Raw genomic sequence first — 26,734 nt, 5'->3', positions numbered from 1 at the left:
AGGGTCACCCTCTCTGGTCGCCAGGCCCCCTTTCCTCATAGCTCCCGGGCCTTAGGAGCGGGTCCCCGCCGCCCGGGACGCAGCCTTGGCCAGTGCTTCCTCCCTGCGGGCCTGGCTGTTGCAGGCGGTAGCGATGCCTCCTAGGAGGAGGCTCCCACGGCACGGTCTCTACCCGCCCCGGCTGTTGCGTTCTTAACTATAATAATATTGGCTGGCGTCTGCGTGGATGTCCGGTTTCAGAGCTGGGTGCTGTGGCAGCTGGGGGTGGGGTGAGGCCCTGGCGCGTGAGCGACTGGGCCTGGGGGGGTGCTTGGTGAGCCGTGCAGGACTGAGGTGGTTCAGTTCTTGGGGTGTTCTAGCATGTAGGTGTACTGAGGTGGGGGTGGTAGGCCGTCTGTCCTGCTGTAAACCCGTACTCTCCCTTCTTGTCTGTAAAACGGAACCTGAGGCCATTGTAGCGCCTTCTTGATCTCTGATGCTTCGCACATTTTGGTTCACTAGTGAGGACCCCAGTGCTGGGTGTGTTCACAGACCGTTTGTTTGCAGTGCACAGATCCAGGCCCCTGGTGGGCATGTTACACGCGCTGGGAGCAGCTAAAGATGGCCTGTCTTCAGAGTTAGAGGCCGGGCAGCCGTGCTGTCGAGGGGGTCCTGAGGGTCTGTTTTCAGGAAGGAAATTGTAACCGTGTGCAGATGGTTATTCTGCATGCTCTCTGCGGTTTGAAGCAAGGTTTGCTGTGTAGACACAGTGCTCTTCCTCTGCCGGTTGCCCGCTGGTGCCCACAGCTGTTTGGGGCCCCTGCCCGAGTGCCCGACCCTGGCGTGGGCCCCGGCCTTCTCTGTCAGCTGACTAGCCTGGTGGCACTCGGCCTCACTGGCTCTTCACTACTGTTTATAGATGGAAATGATGGGGTTTTCAGAGATTCTATTACTTCAGCTACTGTTCACGGGAATTCTTTGATTCCAGCCTAATTGTGTTCATGTTTTACAAATATCAGTGTTTTGATGACTTGATGAAATTCATGGAACGAAGTGACTGGTGGTTCTGACTCTTCAGCTCAGGAGTCCCTGCAGACGTCAGTTACCTGTGGCTGTGGGGATAGTGTCGTGGGAGCATGCTTTGTGTCACTAACACGCTCCTCTCCGGCCTTGCAGTGACCCGGCAGAGACGAGAGGCGGACGCGGCGCTGTTCTCAGAGCTCCACAGGAAGCTGCACTCGCAGGTACGCACGGAGTCCGCGGGGCGGCCGCTCTGCACGGCCACGCTCCGTCGCGTGGGGGCCCCGAGCGCATCCGGCACTGCCAGGCTCGGGCCCGCAGGCCCCTCTGCTCCGTCTCCTGTGCCCGCACGATGAGCACGGCCTTGTTTGCGGACCGTTTTGGCTCCTTAGTGCGGTTGGGTTGACTTGGATTCATTGCTCTGAGTCTGTTTTTCCGTCTCTGATGATATACAGAAAATCACGAAACAGGAACTTTTCTTTGTGGCCGTTTTTAGGCAGACGGTCTCAGACTGCTGCATCACTTGTTTTCCCTGAATCTTTCTGTTTTTAAAAGCAGCTCCGTCTCAGGAGTCATATCCCAAGGTGCTCATAGGCCTTACCAGGACTGCAGTGTGAGAGACCTGGGCTCGACCCCTGGGTTGGGAAGATCCCCTGGAGAAGGGAGCAGCTCACCCACTCCAGTGTTCTGGCCTGGAGACCCCCACGGACTGCATAGTCCATGGGGTTGCAGAGAGTCAGACACGGCTGAGCAACTTTCACCTTCAGGACCCTGAGCGGGAGATTGGTCGGTGACAGCTGTTGTGGCTGCTCGCGTTGGCCCTTCTGTGATCACACATTGAGGCGGTTTGATTGGAACGGTTGCTTTCCACAATTCAGTTTGGAACCCTGAATGCTTATTCCTCAAGTAGTCATGTTTTAAATAGTAGCCAGCTTCCTGGGGCTCAGGGCGTGGCTGAAGAAGGATGGGAGGTGTCAGGGAGCCGTGCGCCCGCTCCTTGTTGCTGAAACGTCTGGTTCTTGGAAACTGCAGCTGCAGTCGCTGTTCCGTCCTCTCTCCTGCCCATCAGGGCCTCTGATCAGCGTGTCCGTGGAAACGAACGGGATCTCTGTGACAACCGTGCACGAACCCTGGGGGGGCTGCTGACTTGTGAATGTTTCAGGACCTGGGTTTCCCAGGAATGCCTGATGCCAAGACCCACATCTTAGGCTTTAGAACTGTTTTCTTTTTGTCTAGTATTCTTTTGCTATGGCCTAAGTCAGGCTTACGTGGGGGAGGCATTCACACACTTCGTGATGGCACTGTTCGGAGAGTCACTGTGTTTGGGAAGCCGGCTATTGAGAGGGTTGTTTCAGGGACGACATGCTGTGCGTCGGGAATAGGGTAATCTGGAAGCTTGTGCGCTTCGGGCCTTGGGGTGAGCTTCCAGGGGTTGAAGGCTCCCAGGGGCTTGGGCTCTGAGAGCGTTCTCTCGCCTGCTGCTGGGGCACTGTGGCCGCGCCTGAAAGCGGGTGCGCTTGGGTGCCATGTCGCCACGTTGCCACATGGGTTTTTTTTTTTCTTTTTTTTTCGCATGGATTTTAAGATGCGCTTCCATTTTGGGAAATCAGGATAACTTAGGAGAGGGGACGGTGAAACTGCGGGGTAGCACAGAGTTTTTCTTCTAACGTTTTCTTTCTCAACAGGGAGTTTTGAAAAATAAATGGTCGATTCTCTACCTCTTGCTAAGCCTCAGTGAAGATCCGCGCAGGCAGCCCGGCAAGGTGAGGCTGTTTTCACATCGCGGCACCACCCCAAGGCATGGTGTTGTGTTGGGATAGCTACACCAAGTGCTGAGAGGAATTGGCTTCTGTACTCAAGAAAACAGTATTAGAAAAGCAAAAAGCTTGCTTTCTGGGCGGCCATGAGGGTCAAGGGTTTTTCCCTTTACTTTTAAGGGCATTTTTAGTCATTGTGCTGTGTTCCCTTACGGTGTCTTTGAGAATCACGTTACAACATTGCTTCAAACACCACTTCTGGTCAGCAGAGCAGAGCTGCCGTTGCTCAGGTTTTTGCTGTGCACAGTTGCTGTGAGCCCAGCTTCATTGTTCTTTGAGTCAGAAGAGCTTTTAAGGTTTTCTTTTCAGATGCCACGATGAGCATTAATTACTGTTATATCCTGAAAAGCTCATTGTCTGTGGGTTCAGGTTTTGACCCATGCAGTGTTTGAAGGTGCGATTGGGCAGCTGCCCGAGTCTCCGAGGGTCTGGTGTAATGAGGTGCCCCACCCCAGAAGTCTGAGAGCTTAGGAGTTTGGAGAGCGTGCGCGAAGGAGTCAGATTTACCTTGAAAGCCACAGTCTTGAGTAACGAGCCTTCTTTCCTTATATAACAACGCCAGACTTTTAAAGCTATTTGAGTAATTATTTGACTTTTAGTTTGCTTAGCTTCTGAGTAGAGTGTTTAGTTATCAGACCGTGTGGGAGTCTTGGGATTCAGAAAGCTTTCTAAAACTTTTATTGGCTCGAGCATATGTCAGTGGAGGGCTGGTGGCAGTTGTGCCTTGTCAGGTGGTGGTTGCCATTTTAAGCGGGGGTGTGTGTTGCTCTAGAGGCCTGCTGCCCTGCCCGCCCAGCAGACGGGCAGCGTGCGCAGGGCCCGCAGGCACGCTGGGAAGGCGGACAGTCGTGTGGCCTGCTCTGCCGTTTGCTTCCCGGAGCTGGTCTGGACTTTCTGAGGTCTGCCTGTGCCACTCCAGGCACAGAAACGCAGCTGAAGAGAGACGGAGTGTGAGCTGTCTATCGGCTGGGGACGCGTGTGATTCTGTAGCTGCATTCGCAATGCGCTTATTTTCAGGTCTCCAGCTACGCCACGCTGTTCGCTCAGGCGTTACCACGCGATGCCCACTCCACGCCCTACTACTACGCCCGGCCTCAGACCCTGCCGCTGAACTACCAGGAGCGCAGCGCCCCATCGGCCCAGAGCTCGGGCAGCCTGGGGAGCAGCGGCATCAGCAGCGTCGGTGTGCACACCCTCAACGGCCCGACCCCGCCGCCCCCGTCCCTGCTGCCGGGGTAAGCCAGCACTCGCGCGGGTCCTCCGCGGTGGAGGCGGGCGCGGCCTTGCTCTCAGTCCAGCATTCAGTCTTCAGAGCCTCGTGCGTGTCCGGGCTGTCTCGGCCCTGGGTCCGACGTGCTCTGGCGGGAGTCAGCTGTCTGAGCACACCCTCCGGGGTGCTTGACCGTTGGGTCGGCTGCCTCCTCACCTGGTAATGCAGCTGCTGCGGCAGGGCCGGCTCGCAGGGAGGTGCGCGGTGCCTTGGTCGGTGGGGACTGGGAGTGGGCTGGCGCAGCCGCCTTCAGACGGGCCCCCACGTGGGCGTGGCCCGGCGGTGCGCCTGCCGCTGGACCAGCCAGGTGAGAGTCCACTGGGGACAGAGCGCGTGTCCAGACGCGGGGATCACACACCGAGCCTAGGACTTTGTAAAGACAGCGCCGTGAACCCCAAAATTTAATCTCAGACGCACATGCCGGCTGAAGGAGTCTGCCTGAAACACACTTTCTTATTTTCGCCTTTAATACAAGTAGTTGGAATAATTATTGTCATGATACTGAAAAAGCGGTATAGAGAACTGTGAACTGAAGTGGTCGTTTAGACTTTCTCTTAAATTTGGAACTATACTCAAAACCATCGTTTGATCAGTGTCTCCCCTGCCGGGGGTGGGGGTGGGGGGAGGGCTGTCTCCGGGTCCTTGTGGAACTCCCTGGTGGGCTGCCCGCGGGCGTCACTGAGCACCGTCCTGACGGGGGTGGCCTCTCCCTATGGTTGATGTTGCTGTGTGTGACGCTGGTTGCAGATCCCACTGTTTGCGTCAAGTGCTGTGAAGGCTGAGAGATAGACAGGGCAGGGGGCGGTGTCATTGGTTTTTACTCAGCAAACGTGGATGGGTTTCCAGGGTAAAATCAGCAGTGAACCCTAGAGTGCTCTGAGCTGGAAGTGTATGTGGGTGTTTGCAGGCAGAGCCGGGTCGGCCTGTGACAGAGCCCGGAGGGCTGTGCAGGAGGTGGGAGGAGCCCAGGGGCCGCAGTCGGGGAGGGACAGCCGCGCGGGGCTCGGGCTCACCCGGGCCAGTGGTTCAGTGTGGTGACTCGGGGAGCGTGTCTGCAGCGTCTCAGCGACCTCTGTGACTAGCCTGGCGTGCGGACCCAGCAGGCACCTCCTCTTTTCAGACAGTCTCACCCGGGCCCAGGGACGGGCGACTGTCTCCGGCAGCAGCTGGGCGCCCGTCTGGCATGGACGTTGACTGCAAGCCAGCCTTCCTTACAAACCACTACCTCCAAAGGTGTCCCCAGCGCGACTTCCCGCAGCGTGACGCGGCCACGGAGAGACGGGGATGCGGGCGGTGAGTGAGGACGGGCTCCGGGTTTTCCGGGGTTTGCAGCCAACAGCGTCCCGCGCGTCCCGTGGGGGTGCCTGTGTTGGCCTTGCCACCCAGCCCCGCCTGCGCTCACGACTGCCGGGCGTGGCCCTGGGTGTGCACCCTCCTCCTCCCGGCCGGCCTGTCTGTTTATCTGGTGTTGGTGGAGGGTCGCCCCGTGCTGGCGGCCGCCCCGGAGGGCCCCCGGCTGCGCTCGGACGGGGCCTCTCCCGCTGGAACCTCGCCTCTCTGGGCCTTGCCTTCTCGTGATATTGGGTGACAGCCACGCTCTGAGCTGGCCTTTGTTCCAGGGTTTGTGGGGCTCGTGAACCCTCTCTGGTGTGTCAACGCCGTTGCTCTGGCGGAGACGGAGCCCGGCTTACACGCCTGCTGCGTAGTCAGCCAGGTCTCTGGCGCTGTATGGAACAGTCCACCGCTCTGGGATTGGTTTGTGCTGCTCCTGGACCATATGGTAAACTCCCGCAGATTTTGCTTTGTCTTTGAAAAAAGGACTTTTGGAAGACAAACCATATGATCTCCAGATGCTCTTCAGAAAATCCGTTTTTTAAAAAATATAACTTCGTATTCTTTTCCATCTTGAACTCAGTTAGCTTTTAAATTTTGTTCTGGTTGCAAATATATTACCTAGAACGAATTGTGTCGTGCAGTTCACCGTACGGAAACCATGTTACAGGTGCTGTGGAGGTCACCGAGGCGGCCCTTGTCAGAGACATCCTGTACGTCTTCCAGGGCATAGACGGCAGGAACATCAAGATGAGCAGCGCTGACAACTGTTACAAAGTGGAGGGGAAGGTACGGTGCCCTGACCTGCTGCAGCCCTCACGAGTCAGGGTGACTGTCCCCAGGGCCAGGCGGGAGCCGCTGGTCTGGGAGGTGCTGCTCGTTGACGCGGGTGGTCTGCAGGCCAGGTCCTGGCCCCCGTACCGGCTCGTCCTCCGCGCTCACCTCCTCCCTCCTGTGGTGCCCGTGCCAGGCTTACTTGCCGGACCGCTGTCCTGGCATCTGCTCTGACACAGGTCCCACGTGAGGTGCTCCTGCCCCGTTTTGCTTCCTCCGGAGCCTGCCTTTCTCATAGTCCTTCTTGCTGACGATCTGTCCTTCTGCGTCTCTTGGCTGAGGCTCAGGCAGCTGGCCTCACAGACGGCCCTTGCCACGCCGGGCCCTCCTGGGGGTGGCGGCTCTCCCGCCTGACGCGTGTCTGCGCCAGGGCGCGGCCTGTGTCCCGGGCCTCACTGTCCTCATGTCAGGGTGCTGTGTTGTTGACCTTTAAGTTTCTCGTGTTGAAGCCTGAGAATCACAAACATAAAAGTGCAAGTGGTTGGAAAAAAGTAATAAAATTCCAGCGTTAAAAGCATTTTTTTAACTGTGGACGTGTTTGCTTTTTAGGCAAACCTGAACAAATCCTTGCGGGATACGGCTATGAGACTGGCCGAGCTGGGGTGGCTGCACAACAAGATCAGAAAGTACACAGACCAGAGGAGCCTGGACCGCTCGTTTGGGCTTGTCGGCCAGGTGTGTGCTTCGGTAGCGAGACGCCTGGGGATTCAGGCGGCGCTCGCCTCAGGAAGCGCTTCATTTCCTTAGAACCTCACGTGAAAGTCATCCTGAGGCGGGTCCTTTTTACATGAAGCAGGTTTGGTACGATGCACTTTGTCAGCCACGGTCCTCTCAAGAAAATAGAAAGCACAGTAAATGTTGACACAGGTGATCGACCAGGAAACTTCTAATGTTTAACGAATATTTAGGAACGCTGACCTGTCCGAGTCACTTGACGTATTTTAATGACTTCCCTTTGACCTACAATTCTCTCAGTTAAACTTTGTTTAATTGAAGGATAATTGGTTAACAGTGTCGTGTTTCAAGTATATGTCAAAGTGATTCGGTTATGTGTGTATATATATGTTAAGTTGTTTCTGTCGTGTCCGACCCAGCGTGACCCCACGGACTGTAGCCCACCAGGCTCCTCTGTCCATGGGATTTTGCAGGCAAGAGTACTGGGGTGGGTTGCCATTCCCCCTTCAGGGGATCTTCTTGACTTTGCTGTTCACCTGAAGCTACCATGGCATTGTACATCAACGGTACTTCCATGAGCCAGAGTAAAAGGCGTGTAGCTAAAAACACAGCGTCAGTGTGTGGAGGGAGGAAACGCCCTGCGGGTTATGAGCACGGCGCTGTGTCTCCACTGTGCTCCTGCAAAGCCCGTGCTGAGACGGCCCCCGACACCGTAGAGTCCGTGTGTTGAGGTGGTTCACCTGCACGAGCTCCGTGGCCAGAAGCAGGCGCGTCTGAGGGCCGTCCTGCGCAGCTGGGTGGCGCCTGTCCTGAGCGCAGCGACCACGACCTGCCTCTCTTTCCACAGAGCTTCTGCGCGGCCTTGCACCAGGAGCTCAAGGAGTACTACCGGCTGCTCTCCGTTCTGCACTCCCAGGTAAGCCCTTGTTCTCATTTCACCACGGTCTGAAATGCCGCAGAATTCCACTCTCCAGAATCTCTACATTTCCTCTGCGTTAATTTTAAGGTGTGGTGGTCCTGGTGGAAGGGTTGGGCCCCTGTAGAGCTGTGGTGTGTCCTGGAGTCAGCTTGCGGCTCGCTTTCAGGGTCCTATCGGCCTGAGGCAGACCTCCTGTATCTTGAAGGAGCTGTCCTCTCCCAGAGGCCCTCTGTCTCGTTTACGTGAGGGTCACCCCTTCCCCGGGACTTGATGTGGGTTAAGACGTGGGTTAGGGCTCCTGGGTGGCTGTACTCAGCTGTTCTTTTGTTCCCGTTTTTCAGCTGCAGCTGGAGGACGATCAGGGTGTGAATTTGGGCTTCGAGAGCAGCTTGACGCTCCGGCGCCTCCTGGTGTGGACCTATGACCCCAAGATAAGACTGAAGACCCTGGCGGCCCTGGTGGACCACTGCCAAGGTCATTCTGCGCGGTTTCAAGGCAGCTCTAGGGAGGGTCACTGAGGCCTGACTCTGTGTCTGCCCTGTATGCATGGCAGCCGGAAGGGTGCTACCAAAGACAGGTGGATAGACTTGGACTTCCAGGGGGAGAGCCCGTGGGCCAGGGTTTACGCTCGTGGCGCTCAGGACCTCCCTGAGATGACGTAGGCGTGGGGGTGTGGTCCCCTGAGGCCTCTTGTGCTCCGGAGCCCCCCGGGGTCACGGGGCTTGTCGGAGCTGCCCTTACTCTGCGGCCTCTCCTCGGCCTCCCCCGCCCCCCCTCGGCCCCAGGTCTGGCTCAGCAGCTGTGTTGCATGCCCCCGTGCGTGCGTCTGCCTGGGCCTCTCCCACCTTCAGCCTGGGTCTCGGCACTCTGCGCAGCGCGCATGCTCTCCTGGCCAGGGGCCCCTTGCCTTTTCCTCCTCGCTTTGTCTCTGCGCCTCGGCCTCAGCGTGTGTGTTCACGGTGGCTTCTGTGTCCCCAGGAAGGAAGGGAGGCGAGCTGGCCTCGGCCGTCCACGCCTACACCAAGACAGGGGACCCGTCCATGCGGTCCCTGGTGCAGCACATCCTCAGCCTGGTGTCGCGCCCCGTCCTGAGCTTCCTGTACTGCTGGATCTACGACGGCGAGCTGGAGGACGCGCACCACGAGGTGAGGCGGCCCGCGGCGTCTTCTCAGAGCAGCGGGGCGCCGGGCGCACCCCGGGGCGAGGCGGCCCGCGGCGTCTTCTCAGAGCAGCGGGGCGCCGGGCGCACCCCGGGGCGAGGCGGCCCGCGGCGTCTTCTCAGAGCAGCGGGGCGCCGGGCGCACCCCGGGGCGAGGCGGCCCGCGGCGTCTTCTCAGAGCAGCGGGGCGCCGGGCGCACCCCGGGGCGAGGCGGCCCGCGGCGTCTTCTCAGAGCAGCGGGGCGCCGGGCGCACCCCGGGGCGAGGCGGCCCGCGGCGTCTTCTCAGAGCAGCGGGGCGCCGGGCGCACCACGAGGTGAGGTGGCCCGTGGTATCTTAGAGCAGCGGGGCGCCGGGCGCACCCATGGGCTGGGCCTGCGGTGTCTCGAAGCAGTGAGGCGCAGGGCGCACCCGTGGGCCGGGCTTGCAGGCATCTCTTTGGAGCAGTGAGGCACCAGGCGCACCCATGGGCTGAGTGTGCGGTGTTTCAGAGCAGCGGGGCACCGGGCGCACCCTGAGGTGAGGCAGACTTGCGGTGTTTCCTTGGAGCAGCAAGGTGCCAGGCACACCCACGGGCCAGGCTTGCAGGCATCTCCTTGGAGCAGCGGGGTGCTGGGCGCACCCATGGGGCCAGCCTGTCCTCCCAACACCGGGTCGAGCAGAGCCGTGTGTGATGGTGGGAAATGGTTCTCCCCGTAACTCAGGAGCCTGGGCCGGGTCCCTGCTCCTCAGCACGCTGGCGGCAGCGCTGGGGCCTGGGTGTCCTTGTCCTGCTCTGTCCTGGAGGCGCCCATGGTGTGTTCTGATGCCGTCACGGTTACTGGTTAGCTGAGCCAGGCCATCTGTATGTGTATTTGTATTCTACACATTGAAACATGCTTAGTTCTGCTAGAAAGCGACGTATTTGTCTGAAAGTCACTGTTACAGTCACCCCGTGAAACTGCAGGCTTCTGACCGGAAGTAGAGAGGGCCCGCCGCTCGGCCTTGACGCCGCGTCGTGCTAGTAAAGAAGGGGATCGAGTGGGAGTTGCAGCTTCTAGCACACAGTAAGCGGCTAAGAAACGCGCGGGGTCTAGAACAGACGCGGCCGTGACCTTGGCAAAGCCCAGGGGTTGGCAGGTAGGCCTGGGCGGAGTGGCAGTGGGAGGTCCTGGCCCTTGTGGCTGGGTTCCTGGGTTCACCTCGGTTCTCGTGGGTGAAACTGCATGTGAATAATGGAAGTAGACAGGACCACACTGCCCCGTCCCTGGTGTGAGCGCACGTGCGTGTGCTCCGGGCGCCCCGTCCCTGGTGTGAGCGCACACGGGGTCCCGGGCCTGTGCCCTGGGCGCCCCGTCCCCTGGTGTGAGCCCCCGTGCGTGTGCCCTGGGCGCCCCGTCCCTGGTGTGAGCGCGCGCGGGCCCCGTGCGTGTGTTCTGGGGGCCCTGCAGCCCCCGTGGCGTGGCTCCGGCGTGGACTCGGCGCTCTACCCGGTGACTCTGTCTGAGCAGACCGTGCTCTTGTAGGTGTGTGTCTCCACCGCATTAATGAGGTGGCCATGTCTTCATGGGCCTCCATGTGTGTCTAGCAGCTTCTCTGAAGTCAGTTCTGGAGGGGCTGGCTTGGCGGCGGAGGGGGCTGCACCTGTAGCTTTGAGTGTGTCTCCTGCGCTGGGGGACTGTCCCCCGCCCACCCCGCACCCCACTGGCTTATCCCTCCCTTCTGTGCGCCTCACATGACTCACCCTGAGCAGGACAGTTTTTCATCTAACCCTGGCCCCGGGCTCATCGTGTGGGCCTCCCAGACAGCTCTCTTGAACACCGTGTTTCCCTGCTGTTGGGACACTTCCCTCTCCTGCTGCTGCTGCAGAGTGAGGCCCAGCGTCCCACCTTGGCTGCCTCTGGGTGGGACTGACCTACGCCCTAGGGTTGAGCTTTCACTCCTTTTCCCTGAAGGAAAAAATCCCAGGTGGCCCCTGAGCTTGCTACTTCTGCAGCAGCATTAACCTGCCTCTGGGTCCACTAGTTGGGCAAGACTAGAGCCCTGAAGGGACCTTCTGAAATAGGTATTTCTCCAGAGGAGACGCAGAGACGGTCCACAGGCACGTGAAGGGATGCTCAGCATCACTGATGGCTAGAGACACGCAAACCGAGGCCGTAGGGAGGCATTACGGCACCTCACGCCTGTCAGGTTGGCCGTCAGGAAACGGCCGATGTTGGCGAGCGTGCAGGAAAGGGGCCTGTGGCTGGTGACGGGCACTGGCGCAGCCCCTGTGGAGACAGCACAGAGCTTTCTCAACAAACGCCGCCTCCTGGGCTTTCACCCAACGAACAGAAGCGCCCATTTGGAAAGAGGTGCGGGCTGGCGTTCGCAGCATCGTTACTGCCGGTTGCTGACGTGTGGAAGCAGCTGAAGTGTCCCGTCAGCAGGTGCATGAGGAAAGAAGACGCGGTGTGTCTGCAGTGGAATACTACTCGGCCAGGGAAGAGTGGGGTTCTGCCATTTTCAGCAACACGGATGGACTTGGAGGGACATTATGCTGAGTGAAAGAAGACAGAGAAAGGCCAGCACTGTGTGCGTCAGCCCTTACACGTGCGATCTGGACATACGGCAGACTCATGAGCGTGACGGGAAGGGAGCTCACTTGGATGTAGAGAGTAAGATGGAGCTTACAAAATAAAAGTGCAAGTCTGTTAGGGCTGTGCCTGGAAAGGAGAACGTCCTCGGTGCAGAGCAGAGGAGCTGGAAGCAGCCGTGACTCAGTTTCCTCCTTCGCGTCCCGCGTCGTTTCTGCCGTCAGCCATCCGGCTGGTCCCCGGGTTGGTGAGGCTGAGGAGGCGGACCGGGGAGCTTCCGAGCACAGTGGTTCTCAGGACAGAGCCGCCCCGAGAAGGTCACTCCACGTGGGACTGCTGGGTGGGCTGGTGCTGGCCGTGCGCAGGTCGGGAGCTGGCCACGCCCGGCCTCTGAGCTGTGTGCCTCAGGCAAGGCGCCTGTGCTCCAGACCCAGGCCCCTGCAGGGCTGGGGCAGACACCCTGGCGGCGGAGACGCAGTTGTTTGACACAGGAGGGCGGGAAAACTCTTGAGTCGGCTTGAGTTGAAAATGGAGCCGGGCTCAGAGGTCCGGGAAGGGTCCCTGTGGGTTAGCACTGCCCCCACCCGCCTTCCAGGTGGGGAGCAGATGCTGCGATTGAAGGGCCACCTCGTGTTTTAGGGAAAAGCTTGTCTCAGCGCCCACCTTTGGTTACAAGAAATGGGGAATAAGTGATTGCGTTTAGAGAGAGCTGTCCAGGATGCCCTTTGAAACAAGTGTTACTGTAAATGGCAGCTCTCCTGCATCTGGAGGTCTGGGGTTGCTGGCTTTCTGCTGTGCGGTTAGTGCACACTTTGCCGGAAGCATCACTTTGTCGCGACTTACGCCTCCTCACTTGCAGTTCTTCGTGGCGTCAGATCCGACCGTGAAGACGGACCGGCTGTGGCATGACAAGTACACGCTGCGCACGTCCATGATCCCGTCCTTCATGACGATGGACCAGTGCCGGAAGGTGGGCTCCTGCGGCTCGGGCACCAGTGTGTGCCTGCCTTCGCGGGGGACAAGGCCGGTCTGCGGTGAAACGTGCCTCGTGGCCTTTTAGGGTTTGCGTTCTTGAAGTGGAGTGTATGTTAGTTGACTGCACCCACGTGTATTTGTGTGTGTCTGTTAATAACAGTTTTTTCAGGTCCTGAAATTCACTGATACTATCCCCAGTGTTCCTGCTGGTTTTGAGTCAGTGGAAAACCCTGTGGCTTATGAATGTCTGTAGAGCTTGGATGTGCGATCATTCTAATTCTGGGTGAAGGTGACTCCTGGGTGTCTCCCCCTTCAGGTCCTTCTGATAGGAAAGTCAATAAACTTCCTGCACCAGGTGTGCCACGACCAGACGCCCCCTGCGAAGGCGATTGCTGTGGCCAGGTCTGCGGAGCCCCTGCAGGACGGTACGTGGGCGACACTGGCGGGGTGCCGGCTGCTCCACGCGGGGGCCTCTCCTCGCCTGCGCACGCGGTGTCTGGGTTTTCAGTAGAAACCCAGTGTTGAGGTGTGGTTTTGGGTTACGTGGGTGCAAACCTGCGTTAAGAAGCTGCTTGTGTGAATCAGCTCGGCGTGCTCCTCCTCCATCTGAAGCTGGGGGCTCGGCCCCTCTGGGCCCCGTGTGCTGCCCCCATCTGCCCTGGATGCTGTCTGGCCTCCCTGGAGCCTGTGATGCCCTGATGTGGCTGCATGCTGGCAGTGCCTAGCCGTCATGCCTGTAACCTGTGCCATCTCGGGCTTATCCTCAACACCATCACCCCTGACCCGCCCCATGCCCTCGGAACCACTGTTTCAGTGCGGCCTAGAGTTGGCTCCGTTGTGGAAGGGCTGTGACCTTTAAATCTGTGATGTGGTGAGCAGTCCCCTCTGGGCTTCTCCAGGTGGGAACACAGGTGTCTGCTCCATGTCCAGCGTTGGCAGTGTTGTGGGGTCCCAGCTGGGGATGCTGGTGGCCGCAGCGGCTCCTGTGGCCTGTCTTGGAGCCACGGGCGGGCGTGGGCCGACGCATGTGCGTGTGAGGAGCCACGGGCGGGCATGGGCTGGTGCGTGTGCGTGTGAGGAGCCACGGGGGGCGTGGGCCGACGCGTGTGCGTGTGAGGAACCACGGGCGGGCGTGGGCTGACACGTGTGCGTGAGGAGCCACGGGCGGGCGTGGGCCGACCGATGCATGTGCGTGTGGGGAGCCACGGGGGGCGTGGGCCGACGCGTGTGCCTGGGAGCCACGGGGGGTGTGGACCGACGCGTGTGCGTGTGAGGAGCCACGGGGGGCGTGGGCCGACGCGTGTGCCTGGGAGCCATGGGGGGTGTGGACCGACGCGTGTGCGTGTGAGGAGCCACGGGGGGGCGTGGGCCGACGCGTGTGCGTGTGGGGAGCCACGGGGGGCGTGGGCCGACGCGTGTGCGTGTGGGGAGCCACGGGGGGCGTGGGCCGACGCGTGTGCGTGTGGGGAGCCACGGGGGGCGTGGGCCGACGCGTGTGCGTGTGGGGAGCCACGGGGGGCGTGGGCCGACGCGTGTGCGTGTGAGGAGCCACGGGGGGCGTGGGCCGACGCGTGTGCGTGTGGGGAGCCACGGGGGGCGTGGGCCGACGCGTGTGCGTGAGGAGCCACGGGGGGCGTGGGCCGACGCGTGTGGGTGTGGGGAGCCACGGGGGGCGTGGGCCGACGCGTGTGCGTGAGGAGCCACGGGGGGCGTGGGCCGACGCGTGTGCCTGGGAGCCACGGGGGGCGTGGGCCGACGCGTGTGCGTGAGGAGCCACGGGGGGCGTGGGCCGACGCGTGTGCGTGTGAGGAGCCACGGGGGGCGTGGGCCGACGCGTGTGCGTGTGGGGAGCCACGGGGGGCGTGGGCCGACGCGTGTGCGTGTGAGGAGCCACGGGGGGCGTGGGCCGACGCGTGTGCGTGTGGGGAGCCACGGGGGGGCGTGGGCCAACGCGTGTGCCTGGGAGCCACGGGGGGCGTGGGCCGACGCGTGTGCGTGAGGAGCCACGGGGGCCGTGGGCCGACGCGTGTGCCTGGGGGCCTCTCACTCCTCCGTGAAACGCGATTATGTGTGTGTGTGCTTTCCCCTTTGTTCTTCACAGCTGCAGATTTATTCACAGATTTGGAAAATGCGTTTCAGGGGAAAATTGATGCAGCTTATTTTGAGACCAGCAAGTACCTCCTGGACGTCCTGAACAGGAAGTACAGCCTGCTGGACCACATGCAGGCCGTGCGCCGGTACCTGCTGCTCGGCCAGGGGGACTTCATCCGGCACCTGATGGACCTGCTCAAGTAAGGCGGCGCCGGGTGCTCCCATGCGTGTGCAGGGGTTCAGCAAGGCCAGGGGTCTGGCAGTTGTTGTCTAAAGAGCGAGTGGCATTAGAGGAAATTTGTTGACTTCGCGTAGAGCCTTGGGAAGATAAAGCCTTGTCACGTCAGCCCCTCTAGCTCTGTTTGCCTTGTTTGCGGAGGCTCGTGTGCCTGTGAATACAGGCCCCGACGGATGTGTAAGGGGTGTGTGCCCTGCTCTGTTGGCTTAGCTCTGGGTGGAAGTTGTCTGTAGGGCAAATGGGAGCAAACGTGAGTGTGTGTGGGGGGCAGGTGTGGGGGGGTGGGCGGGGACACGGGCGTTTCTGAACCTTTAGGGCCACGTTACAGATCTCGTCCTCTGGGTGACTTACCTGTGTTTGCCATCTGCTCGGTTTTAATAATTGGAGCATCTCATCCTTGGTATCAAACAAAAGCTTCATTTCTTCTCAAAAGTGCGTTTCCAGTTTCTAATTTAAAAGGAGGCGCCATCCCTGGCCAGGTTGCCTCGGCACCTGAGCAACGCTGGCGTTGTTGGTCTCCTCAGCCTCTCCTGCCGACATCCTGCACCCTGAAGGCTGCGGGGCAGTTTCTGCGCCCCGCTGGGGAGGGTGGGCTCGGCCAGAGAGCTGTTAGTGTGGTGTGTGGGGCCGCAGCTGCCGCGCGTCCTCAGGGTCTGCTGGCGGTGCGGCTCTGGGTGTCCCACGTCCCGTTGCTCTGGTTTAGCCGAGGCCTGTCCTCCGTGGGGATCTGCAGGCGGTGCCGGGGCTCACGCTGCCCCAGGGCCGGGCTGGAGTGAGGAGCTGTGTTTCTTAACATGTGACGTGGTTCAGTGTTTTAGGAATCGAAACTCTCAAGACCAGTTTTAAGCTGAATCGAAATTAATTTTTAAAGGAATGTCTTACTCCCCCAGTGCCCGATGGAATCTCACTCGCCGTTGATTCTGTGAAACTTCTGCTCCCGGGTTGTGTCGTTTCCATCTGTGTTTTTATAATTTGAGCTCTCTAATTTTAAGTTTCTCCAGAGATTATTGTGAATTCAAGTAATGTCCTCTTTTACTTTTATACGAATCTGTGAAGACCAGAGCTTGCCCGTCCAGCTACGACTCTGTACCAGCACAACTTGACTGGAATTCTGGAGACCGCCGTCAGAGCCACCAACGCCCAGTTTGACAGCCCGGAGATCCTCAGGCGACTGGACGTGAGGCTGCTGGAGGTGCCGACTCTGGGCCCCGCGCGGGGCTGCGGGCAGTGCCTCGTGGGGCTTGGGGCCCTGCTCTCGAGGCTACTCTGGTCTGGGGGTGGTCTGGAGAGGGAGGGGGTGAGTCTGAGCCAGACGTGCCCTTCATCCCTGCACGTGATGCCCGGTGCCGTGTGGACAGAGCTGCGCGTCTCTGCTCGCGCACGGCTGGCGCTCCACACGCTGAGTGGGTTTAGAAGCGGCTTCGTTTACTGTTCTCCTTGGGGTGTGGCCGCGTGAGGGCCGTGGCCGCGCGGGGCTGGAGGCCCTGCAGCGTGTGTGCTCTCCCGCAGGTCTCTCCGGGGGACACCGGCTGGGATGTGTTCAGCCTGGACTACCACGTGGACGGCCCCATCGCCACTGTAAGGCCCGCGGGCAGCTTCAGAGCTGCTGCGTCTCTGACAGCCTCTCTTGGAAGTGATCACTTGGCACCAAGACATACCCGCTGAATGAGCACTCAAGCCAGGGGCATGCGTGTGTGTGTATGTGTGAGGCAGTCACTGAGTGCTAAGTGCTTTAATATCTTAACAATTCTTAAAAATATCATTTATCCTATCGTAGGTTTCAGCAGGTACTTGATAGATGGATTATTCATTTTGTTCCGTTATTCTTAGACTGGATCGACTAAGTTAGGATCATTTGGAGCGAACTACGAAGTGTGCTTTGGGGGAGTCGTATTTTTGCTCCTTGGGTAACGTTTGGTGTTTATTACTCGTTTAAATGGCTGAGGGCATAGCTGTTCTGTTGTGTGTAGCGCTTTCACTGTGTTTAAACAGAAGCACTGTTGGCTTGAATGGGAGTGACCAGCAGGGCTCTCTCCTGCCTCTGTGGTTAGACACCCTCTTCACGCCCAGTCTGTCTTACTGAGACTCGGGAGGATGTCCTTGACCGAGGTCCCTCTGGCCTTGCTTGTCGCTTTCCCTCTGAAGTATTGAAGATGGACCCCCGTTTCTTCTCATTCTCGGGAGCTCCCGTGTTGAGGCGCCGCGTCCCTGGCTCTGCAGCGGCTCCCTCGTGGCCTCTGTGGGTGCCGTCCTGGCCAGCCTGCCTGTCCCCAGCGGCTCAGCCCGGCCGGGTGGACTGTCGGCGCCAAGGCTGGGCTCCCCCGAGGCTGCCGGCTCTGCCGTCCGTCTGCTCCGAGGTGGCAGCTGCCGGGGCAGGTTTTTACACACAGATTCCCAGATCAAAGCTACCGTGTTTTCAATACATAGCTGCTCTCAAGCTTTATTTTTGGTCATATGCAAATTAGTTTTTTCCCCATTAACGTATATCTTAAACAGTTCTAGTAATTTTAGGGTACAAAACCGGATATTTTAACAAGTTGCTGGAAACTGTCATATCATCTACCATGTTAATATTGTATACTCATGTGTTTTTTTTGTAGTATAAATGATACCACAGCAAAGCCAGCTGCCTCGATTATTTCACAGAACATGTCTGGAATAATAGCTGAACTGAACTTGGTCTGCATATATGGTTACTTAATTATTGTAGTATCGAGGTTTTGTGCTGTGGACTTTGCATAAACGATCGACTGTGCAGTGTTCTGTCTTCAGAATTTTAGATTTTTAAAAGCTTAAGTAGAGTTAGGAAAAGAAGTTAGCATCGTAGATTTATTTGAAAAGAAATTTGGGATAGATCCTACCTGTGACTAATAGGCGTCAGTTTCCATGCCATCTCCAGTGGGTTGGTGGTCCGATGAGAGAGTCTGGGTTGGAAGGACGAGGGGTCTCGTCGTTGGTGGAGATCCGCCAGGGACTCGCAGGGAAGTGGCCGCTGCCCATCCGGTCTTTGCCCTCCAGCCCTCGGGTGGGCGTTTGTCTTGGGTTGCTGCGTGCTCAGCCAATGTCTTTCACATGGAACTTGTGGTCATCAGGCCAGGCCGTTGAGTCTGCTCTGGCACACTAGTGGTCAGTGAGGCTGTTACACGAGGAGGCTTTCCTAAAATGGACTGTGTGCGTGCTTACCTGCTGCTTAGAAGGTGTGAGAGCTGGTTCTGTGTGCTCTGGCTTCTTGTTTTGGGAGCACACAGGAGACGCAGCCCTGCCGGGAGGACGTGCGTGTCCTGGCTTCTTGTTTTGGGAGCACACAGGGGACGCAGCCCTGCCGGGAGGACGTGCATGTCCTGGCTTCTTGTTTTGGGAGCACACAGGGGACGCAGCCCTGCCGGGAGGACGTGCGTGTCCTGCGCCCCGTCAGCCTGCTCTGCTCTTTGCAGGTGTTCACTCGAGAGTGCATGAGCCACTACCTGCGCGTGTTCAACTTCTTGTGGAGGGCCAAGCGGATGGAGTACATCCTCACGGACATCCGGAAGGGCCACATGTGCAACGCCAAGCTCCTGAGAAGCCTGCCAGGTAGCTGCCCGCCCTCGGCGTCCGCAGCCTGATGCGGAGGTCCCTAAAGAGATTGAAAAGTGTGCTGGTGGGCTTGTCTTTCGTGAAGAGGCTCGTTTGTAATATCGCTATCTTGACTTCAGTGCAAATCAGGAAAAACAAATTGAGTCATTAGCTTTTTTTTAGGCCATGAAGTTTCTTACAGAATCATATAGTGTTCATACATGTTTAAAAAAATATTAAGGAAATAAAGCTGTTTAGTAAATCACCAGCTCGTTTAAAATTCACTTATCAGTGTTTTAATTAAAGTCTATATGGAAATTGCTTTATGTACTGATTTGGATCATTAACCAGAACATGAAAAGATTTTATAATTTTTACAATTAAAAGCTGTAATAAAACTCTCATGTCATATAGTTAAGTTTCTTTTAATTTTATAAATATTGAATGACTTCAGTTGTAATTTTGAAGTCTTTGTATTGAAAGGAATTTGATCAGAACCTTCGAGAAAGTATTTCCACCAATGATGTCACCAGAAGAACAGGCAGTCATACCCTTAGTCCTCGGGTGGTGGAAGCAGGTTCTGTAAGGGGGCCCATGTGGGCTCTGCCTGTTCACCAGGTGGAGGCCCCCGAGTTCAGGTCAGGGGCAGCCCTGAGGCTGGGGCTGGCAGGCACCCAGCTCTGTCTGATTGTGCGGAGTCGAGGGCTTGCTGGATGCCCTTGCTGCCCGTATCCCCGGGACCCGGCCGGTGGCCCGTGGTGCCCTTGTGGTCCTGGCCCAGTTTTCTCTGGGCTCATGTCCAAGAAGGTGGGTAGTGGGGCCCCTGAAGTAGCTGGGGCGGAGGCCAGAGGGGACGTGTCCCGTTAGATCCTGCCATGGTTGTGGACGGTAAATGCCTTCAGCGTCCACCTTCTAGTGGCCGTGCGCTGCCTCACCTGTGGGACCTTCGGGAGGAGCACCCCTGCGTGTTCCTGGCCCGTCCCACCTTCCCTCTGCCCTGCCCTCCTCCCTGTGGGCCCAGGGTTCCCATCCTCCCCGTTGCCTGATGTGGGTCCGTTCAGTGTGGTGGATGGACTCTGTCATTATTTCAGTCTTCTAAATAAGCAGCTGTGATGTTCATAGACGTGGGGAGATCTGAGCTCTGTAGCAGCTGAGCGTGTTAGCTGGTTGTGGTGCATTTTCTCATGGGGGTGTCAGCAGTGTCTGTGTGAACCGGCTTCTCTCTTCCTTTGCCTAATCATCAGTGAGTTTACTCCTTGGAGATAACTACACACTTACTCGATCAATTTTCTGTGTAATTTTAACATAATTCTATTATGTTGTGTTCAGTCTCAGCTTCTTTCACTGAACCTTTTTTGCTTGTCATTAAAACTTCCTGTAGAACACTGCTGACAGCATGATATGGCCTCATGTGGACAGATTTTATCTTTTCTCTTTGGTTAGTAGTTGTTTACCTATTCTCCACTAGTGTAAATGATGCCGTGTCTTATCAGTGCGTATCTACATGCCTCTGAATGCTTCTTCAGCATAGGTGAATGGGGAGTGGAATTGCTGGGGTAACAGGTACGCCTCCTGCTCTTTATGCTCACTGACGTTTATATCTGTTAGTCTTTTCACTTGAGCTCCTTGGTGCACACTGTCAGATCGCTTTCTAGGAAAGCCGTACCAGTTCGTTCACATCCCCGTAAACAGAGCTCTCACTGGCCGAAAGCTGTCTGTGCTGCTGGTTGGGGTTTTTTTGGGAGGGGGTGCTAACGCTGGATATTAAATTGTTCAGACTGTCAGTTTGATAGGTGAACATTGAGGTTCATTTATTTACTTTTATTGTTTGTTATTCTAAGTTTTTTTTTGGCTGTGCCCCAGAGCATACACGATCTTGGTTCTGACCAGGAATGGAGCCTGTGCCCCCTGCCGTGGGCGTGCAGAGCCCTACCACTGAGGGCGTTCCCGTTGCATCTCCCTTCCAGGGAGGACCCTGGAACCTCACTTCCTTCCCTTTAAGCTTTAAAATCGCCTTTGCCTGCAGAGCCTCTTCATGTGTCATTGGTGTTTCCTTTCCCAGCAAGTTGCCCTTTTTGCCCATGATTCTGTTGGGGTACAGGGTTCTTACTTTTAACTTAACTTATAGGACAGTATTTTCCTTGTTAACGGCCAGGCAGCTTGATGAGCAGAGATCCATTGGGTGGTTTGTCTTGTTAGCACAGGAGGTTTAGAAACGTCCTTCCCACTGTAAACCTGAGGCAGAAATACGGGAAGACGCACAAAATGCTCCTGTAAACGGCGTGTGAGCCCTTCACACCTGAGCCTGTCTGTCTGGTCACGTGCACAGTGTCAGTGATGAGCATCCTAGGTGTCCTTTCAGTAATGTTCGTCAAGGTCAGCTGTTTGGAATAAATAGTTAGGCCTGAAAATGATTTGCTTAGGAAAAGAGTTTTTGATAATGGTCTGCCTACATGATTAAATCCATTTATATATATTTAACTGGACAAAAGACAACGTTGATCTGAAATGGTTTAAAGAGGTTTTTTTTCTTTGAAAAGAAATGGTAATTCTTTCATTAGATTCAGTGAATCTCAAAACTGTTGGTGTTAGTGGCAACTGGGTTTATATTTCAGATAAGCTGTAGCCAGGTGAGACGGACGTGCAGTCCCGGGTCACTGGTGATGAGCACCCTGTGTTCTTTCTAACAGCTTTGGTGTCAGGGGTCTGGGGGAAGTGCAGGGAGGCCCCCTCCCCAAAGAGGAGTGTTCAGATAGCCCCTTTTTGGTCCTTGTTGGACATAAAACTGAGCAGGGAGGAGTGGTTGGCTCCCCGTCACCTCGGGACTGTTTTCCTCTCCTGGCGATGACTATGGTAACGGCTCCTCTCACACTTGGAGTGGTCCAGGCTTGTGGGACGGTGCCTCTGAGGCCGGTGGGCCTTCTTCACTGTGAGCTTCCCCTTGTGTCTCGTTTCTGTCCCTGTGGATGGGTAGGTCGTCCTCATCTGTTTGCCAGCTTCTAAGCCAGGCGGTTAGCGCTCTGCCCAGATGCTGGGCAGCGGTGCCCAGCGGGGCCATGGCCTCGGCTGGTTCCTGGTCTCCTGCCTCAGTGCCGCACCCGGGCGCCGGGCCGGCCATCAGGAAGGGGTCTGTGCAGCGCTCCGGGGCCCCAGTGCACGGTGGATGTCAGATGGGTCTGCTGGAGGCCTGGCTCTGATCGGAGGCCCCGGATCCGGCTCTGAGACGAGCCGCGAGGGTCGGGGGTGAGGCTACTTTCAAACCCTGCTGTGTCCGCTGCAGATCCAAGCGGGAGGAGGCGATTCTGAATTTGTGAATACCTGGTTTTAGGGTGTTTTTGTATTTTCAACAACTGTCAAGGCTGTTTCTGGTGCTTCTCCAGTTGGCAGAAGCGTCCGGTGCAGATGCTCAGAGGCCAGCCAAGGCGGGAGGGGTCAAGCCCTTGAGAGCTGGTGTCTGAAGCCAGCCCTGAAGTTCTTCCTGCAGCCTTGAGGGGGCAGTAGAGAATCACTCACGGTCTGACGCCTGGGTCAGCGGAGGGGAGGTGGCCCCTCCTGGTGTCTGTGCAGCTCTCTGCTGCCCACTCGCTCCAGCGGGAGGGGTGCTTGCTTGCATCCTTACTGGACCTCAGGGTGAAGGTTGCTTTGCTCTTGGGATTTTTACAATTATGTGCGTATTTGTGGATTAGTAGTGAAAACAGAAGTACTTATGTTTTAACTGTGCTTTAAACGTATTCCCACGGCACTGGGTAAAGAGACTCAGGGCTGCTTCAGGTGTGAGTTGTACTTCTCGGAGTGAAGGGCCAGCTGACAGCTTGTGAGTCCAGCGGCCCCGCGCCTCAGCTTCTCCCCGGCCAGGAGTTGCTGTGGCCCGCAGAGCCCCTGCGTGTGGCCCGGCCTCAGCTTGAGGGGAGTGTTGGGCGCACAGCGTGCAGTTCTCTTCACCCTGCTCGTGGGTCTTGCGGGGTTGCTCCTGTCTGAGGAGGGGTGCAGACGGTTCCTCCCGGAGCCGCAGCTGCAGCGAGCGGGCTGTCTGGGCAGCTCAGCACAGGCCGGGAGCAGCCCCAGCGGTGTGCCGGGGCACGTCTCCTTGCCGGTGCCCCTCCCGTGCCAGTCCCTGATGGGGCCTTGGGGACAGTGGTATCTCATAATGGTCCAGCAGAGTCCCTGAGTAAGTGAAAACTCCAAGCAGACAGCGGCTGCTCCCTGGCGACCCGCCAGCCTTTTGCTGGTTTCGTAAAGAACAGGAGTGGAGTCTGGACTCTGCCCATCCCCTCCAAGTTCACGTTCCTCCCAGGTGACAAGGTCATATTCCTTAAGGGGGTGTCATTTTTGTCTCCAAATAGCTAGGGAATAGTGAAAGTCTCACACACTGTGGGCAGACCGAGTTAACTGTAAAGAAACCATAAAATTGATCTTATTCAAGATACTGCGTTATTATAAAGTGACTTTTTCTTTAATTTTGAAACTCGGTTACGCTCTGTGCTTTGTGTTTCTCGTCAGACCCTCGTGTTCCGTGGGAGTGCTGCTCAGTTGGGCGGCCCTGTCTGTCTGCGCGTGGAGGCTGGCTCGGGGAGGCTGCCGGCCGTGGGGCCGAGCGGCAGAGCCGGCGCTACAGGAAGGCCGCCCTGCCCCGCGGCCTGCCCGGAGCCTGACAGCCGCCCCGCTCTCTTGCAGAGTTCTCCGGGGTGCTGCACCACTGCCACATCCTGGCCTCCGAGATGGTCCACTTCATCCACCAGATGCAGTATTACATCACCTTTGAGGTGGGTCCCGCCCCCGCGGCCCCGCCCCGCGGCCCCGCCCCACCGCGCCAGGCCAGGCCGCGCCACCTGCTCCCTCGGGCCTGGGTGTCGGTTCCAGCTGCCCAAGCGCTCCTGGGACGACTCCCCTGGGCCTGGGTGTCGGTTCCAGGTGCTCGAGTGCTCCTGGGACGAGCTGTGGAACCAGGTGCAGCAGGCGCAGGACCTAGACCACATCATCGCTGCACACGAGGCCTTCCTGGGCACCGTCATCTCCCGCTGCCTGCTGGACGCCGACTCCAGGGTAAGGTGGCCGGGCGGGCCTGTCACGGCGCTGGTGTATGTGTCTGCTGGGGCAGTGGGGCTGAGGCAGGAGCGGGCGTGAGGCAGGGAGAGTGCTGTGACCGCCCGCCTCCTGGGCGGGGGAGCTGTCCTGATGGATGGGGACCTCTGACAGCCACACAGCCCCAGGCAGCTCGGGAATGAGCGTTCAGGGCTTGCCCCTCCATCGGGGGCGCAGGTGGAAGCCTGACCTCGGGCCCTGGCTGCAGTCAGGACAGGCCATCTGTCAGGATAACCCCTTGTCGCTGACTGTCCCTCCTGCAGGCCCTGCTCTGAACGTTGTGTCTTATGTGTGCTGAGGCTTCTGGGAGCTTCCATTTTATTAAAAAATCTGGGGAAACAAGCAGCACTTCGCTTTCACTTGAGATGAACGTGAAGTAGGAGGTAGAATTTCAAGTGCATCTTCGACGTTTAACTGTGTGACTTCAGTGGCACGCCAGGCTGACGGAGGGCCGCTCCCCACTAAACCTGTGCTCGCCTCGGGGGCCCTTTTGGGGAGCATGATGTTTGCAGGGCCTTTCCTTCCACCTGAGTTTTTGAGTCTGCTGGTTAGCCATCTGTGACTGGGCAAAGATTCTTGGAATTAAGCAGACGTACTGTCATTCTTGTTCAGAACCGCCCTTCCATTCCTGGTGCGAAGCCTGGTATGATCCCGTTTTCTGAAAATCCTTGCAGAATCAGTACATTTTTTAAAGAGTTTCTCTCATATCCTGTGGGTCTGGTTTTGGCATGTGTCACCAAAAAAAAAAAAAAAAAAATGATGCTTTCCCATCTCTTTCTGGCCCTCAGAGTGGCTGCACTGCAGACGCGGCTCCGGGCTCCAGGGGTTGGGCGGCACGTGGGGGCTTGCGAGGTCGTGGCGGGGCCAGGAGGTGGGGTGGGCGGGGCTGGCTCTGGCCGCTCCCGTCACTGTGGAGGCTCGGGGACTGGTGTGGATGAGTGAGAACAGCTAAGAGCCCCTGAGAGTCAGAGTCGATGTCTGGGTTTACAGTGGTTTTTCGCTAATGGTCAGTGTATTATTTGAAAGGTGTAGTGATTAATACGCATGTTGAGGGCTCTGTTCATAAGAGAAAAGGCTGTTCTCTCTCTCCAGGCCCTTCTCAACCAGCTGAGAGCCGTCTTCGACCAGATCATTGAGCTTCAGAGCACGCAGGATGCCATCTGCAGGGCCGCCCTGGAGGAACTGCAGAGACGCCTGCAGTTTGAGGACAAGAAGCAGCAGCGGGAAGCTGAGGTGTGGTTTGGGGGCGGCTGGCGTGTTGGTTCAGGTGGTGAGCAGTTGCCGTGGAAACCGCAAGCCCGCAGGGGCTCTGCTGCGGCCGCCTTGTGCCCCACTGGGCCCTGAGTGAGCTGGGTGGTCACCGTCACCCAGCTTAAAAACGAATGCAGGCCAAGTGCACGGGAAACTCGGGTCTCCGGCCAGTGTCCCTCAGGGAGTGTCCAGACGCCCGTCTGCGTCGGTGTCTCCGATGGGCGACACCTGACTGCACGCACTCATCTGGAGCGGGTAGACACAGGTGTGCATGCAGGAGCTGGATTTCTGCCCTTTGGCTGTGTTTAGCGACCTCCCTGAAGTCTTTCACTTATAACCTCGGAGTGCAAATGCTGAATGAGTGTGGGTCTTGGTGGGGCTCCTTGTATGGGGCATAATCTGTACAGGCTTTGGCTTTTTCAAGGTGCTTGTTCTCGGGGTGGTGACAGATGGCTTTTCAGCTGCCACAGTTCGGTTCTGTGTTGAGTATTTCCTTGTCTGTGTCAGTGGGGGTGTAACTTGGAAGAATCCAGCGTGTCCGGCACGTTGTCTTCCGTGTATGTGGAGACAGGTGTTTCAGGGCCGTCCCCTCACGGTTCTGACGCACCGGGTCATGGACGTGTGGCTGGGAAATCACCCTGCTGCTGCACCATGGGGAAGAGGTCAAGACGCCTGCTCTGAAGCCGAGGTGTGCACAGGTGTGTACAGGTGTGTGTGTGTTGGGGGGGAGTGGTCAGAGAGCAAAGAGCAGAGTGGGCTCCTGCTGGCACGAGACACACAGAAGGCTCCTGTATGTGTCCTGAACGTGTGTTCACCCCACTTGCGTTGCCAGGAGCAGGGTTTGTGGCTGAGACATCAGAGCTGGGGACACCCGCAGGGCCTCCTGGGCAGGGAAGCCTGGAGGCTCTCGCCCGTCTCCGGCTTCCTGCCTTTGCTGACTTGCCCTGCCGGAGCCCCATTTCCTGATTCACAAAGTGGGAGTGAGGATAAATACACACACTCCCCGGGGTGCCCGTTCTCACGTGCTCGTCCGTGTCAGCTGCTGGGCAGGCAGGCAGTGTTGGGGAAGCCAGCCGTGCTGACTCCCAGACCGCCCCGGCCTGGAGCGCCTGCCCTTTCCCGGGAGCCGTGAGCCTGTGCTCTGGGCCAGGCCCCTCTGCAGACGGCACCCACTGTGCGCACCAGCGCCTTGCGGAGCAGACCTGCATAGTGAGGCGGGTTGTTCGGTGTGTTGTGTCCAGACGGCAGGAGCCGGCAGAGCTGAAACTGTGCCTGAGGAGTGATTGACATTCAGGAGGCCGTGACCCAAGAAGCCGCTGTCAGACCTGAGGCCTGCACATGGGGGCTTGTGCAGGGGGCCTGGGGAGCTGTTTTCTGCTCTCTCCCAGCTTCCTGCAGCACCCGCGGATGTGGTCAGGTGTCTAGGATACATACAGGAGCCTTCTGTGTGTCTCGTGTTTGGAAGTCTTGTTTTCCAGCAGGAACCCACCCCTCTCTTTGCTCTCTGACCCCCACCCCCCGACGCACATACCTGTGCACACGTGTGCATGCCACGGTCTTGGAGCGGGCGTCCCGGACTCTCCCCCATGGTGTAGCAGCAGGGCGATTTCCCGGCTGCGCGTCCTTGACCACGCGCGTCAGAACCGCGGAGACAGCCCTGAAACAGCTCCCCCACCCACGTCTACCCCAGCCCGCGTGCGTCTTCGTTCAGAGTCTGACCTCTGGTTCTCCTGACTCAGGGCCAGTGGGGCGTGACGGCAGCAGAGGAGGAGCAAGAGAGCCAGAGGGTCCGGGAGTTCCGGGAGTCCATCCCGAAGATGAGCTCCCAGCTGCGCATCCTGACCCATTTTTACCAGGTGCGTGTCCAGACCTCGTGCCGTCCCCGCAAGGACACATGCTGTCGAGGGGCGGACAGGCCTCCCTCAGTCAGTGCGGCCTCGTCTCTGCGGCTCAGACGGGTCGGAACTCCCAGACGCGTCCCCCGA

General features: G+C 58.0%; 1 protein-coding gene across 2 annotated transcripts in view; it reads left to right on the top strand.

The window, feature by feature from the left end:
• The window catches only part of TUBGCP3 (tubulin gamma complex component 3), a 34,353-nt gene that overhangs the window by 6,262 nt on the left and 1,357 nt on the right, over window positions 1-26,734 (top strand). Inside the window, exons 3-21 of one of the 2 annotated variants that reach the window (XM_068984407.1) lie at window positions 1,156-1,223; window positions 2,685-2,762; window positions 3,864-4,051; window positions 5,207-5,379; window positions 6,089-6,207; window positions 6,802-6,927; window positions 7,775-7,843; window positions 8,188-8,320; window positions 8,825-8,991; window positions 12,420-12,530; window positions 12,852-12,960; window positions 14,637-14,826; window positions 15,921-16,056; window positions 16,374-16,442; window positions 18,299-18,434; window positions 23,091-23,179; window positions 23,328-23,459; window positions 24,591-24,731; window positions 26,489-26,605. In XM_068984407.1, the coding sequence (XP_068840508.1) occupies window positions 1,156-1,223; window positions 2,685-2,762; window positions 3,864-4,051; window positions 5,207-5,379; window positions 6,089-6,207; window positions 6,802-6,927; window positions 7,775-7,843; window positions 8,188-8,320; window positions 8,825-8,991; window positions 12,420-12,530; window positions 12,852-12,960; window positions 14,637-14,826; window positions 15,921-16,056; window positions 16,374-16,442; window positions 18,299-18,434; window positions 23,091-23,179; window positions 23,328-23,459; window positions 24,591-24,731; window positions 26,489-26,605 (2,351 nt within the window). Of the gene's footprint in view, window positions 1-1,155; window positions 1,224-2,684; window positions 2,763-3,833; window positions 4,052-5,206; window positions 5,380-6,088; window positions 6,208-6,801; window positions 6,928-7,774; window positions 7,844-8,187; window positions 8,321-8,824; window positions 8,992-12,419; window positions 12,531-12,851; window positions 12,961-14,636; window positions 14,827-15,920; window positions 16,057-16,373; window positions 16,443-18,298; window positions 18,435-23,090; window positions 23,180-23,327; window positions 23,460-24,590; window positions 24,732-26,488; window positions 26,606-26,734 lie in introns of both variants that reach the window. The other variant, XM_068984406.1, reaches the window with a different exon arrangement.

Source organism: Capricornis sumatraensis, chromosome 12 (assembly GCF_032405125.1).
Source record: "Capricornis sumatraensis isolate serow.1 chromosome 12, serow.2, whole genome shotgun sequence".
NCBI lineage: Eukaryota > Metazoa > Chordata > Mammalia > Artiodactyla > Bovidae > Capricornis > Capricornis sumatraensis.
The sequence above is the reverse complement of the archived record's forward strand: the minus strand, read 5'-3'. Positions and strand labels throughout refer to the sequence as shown.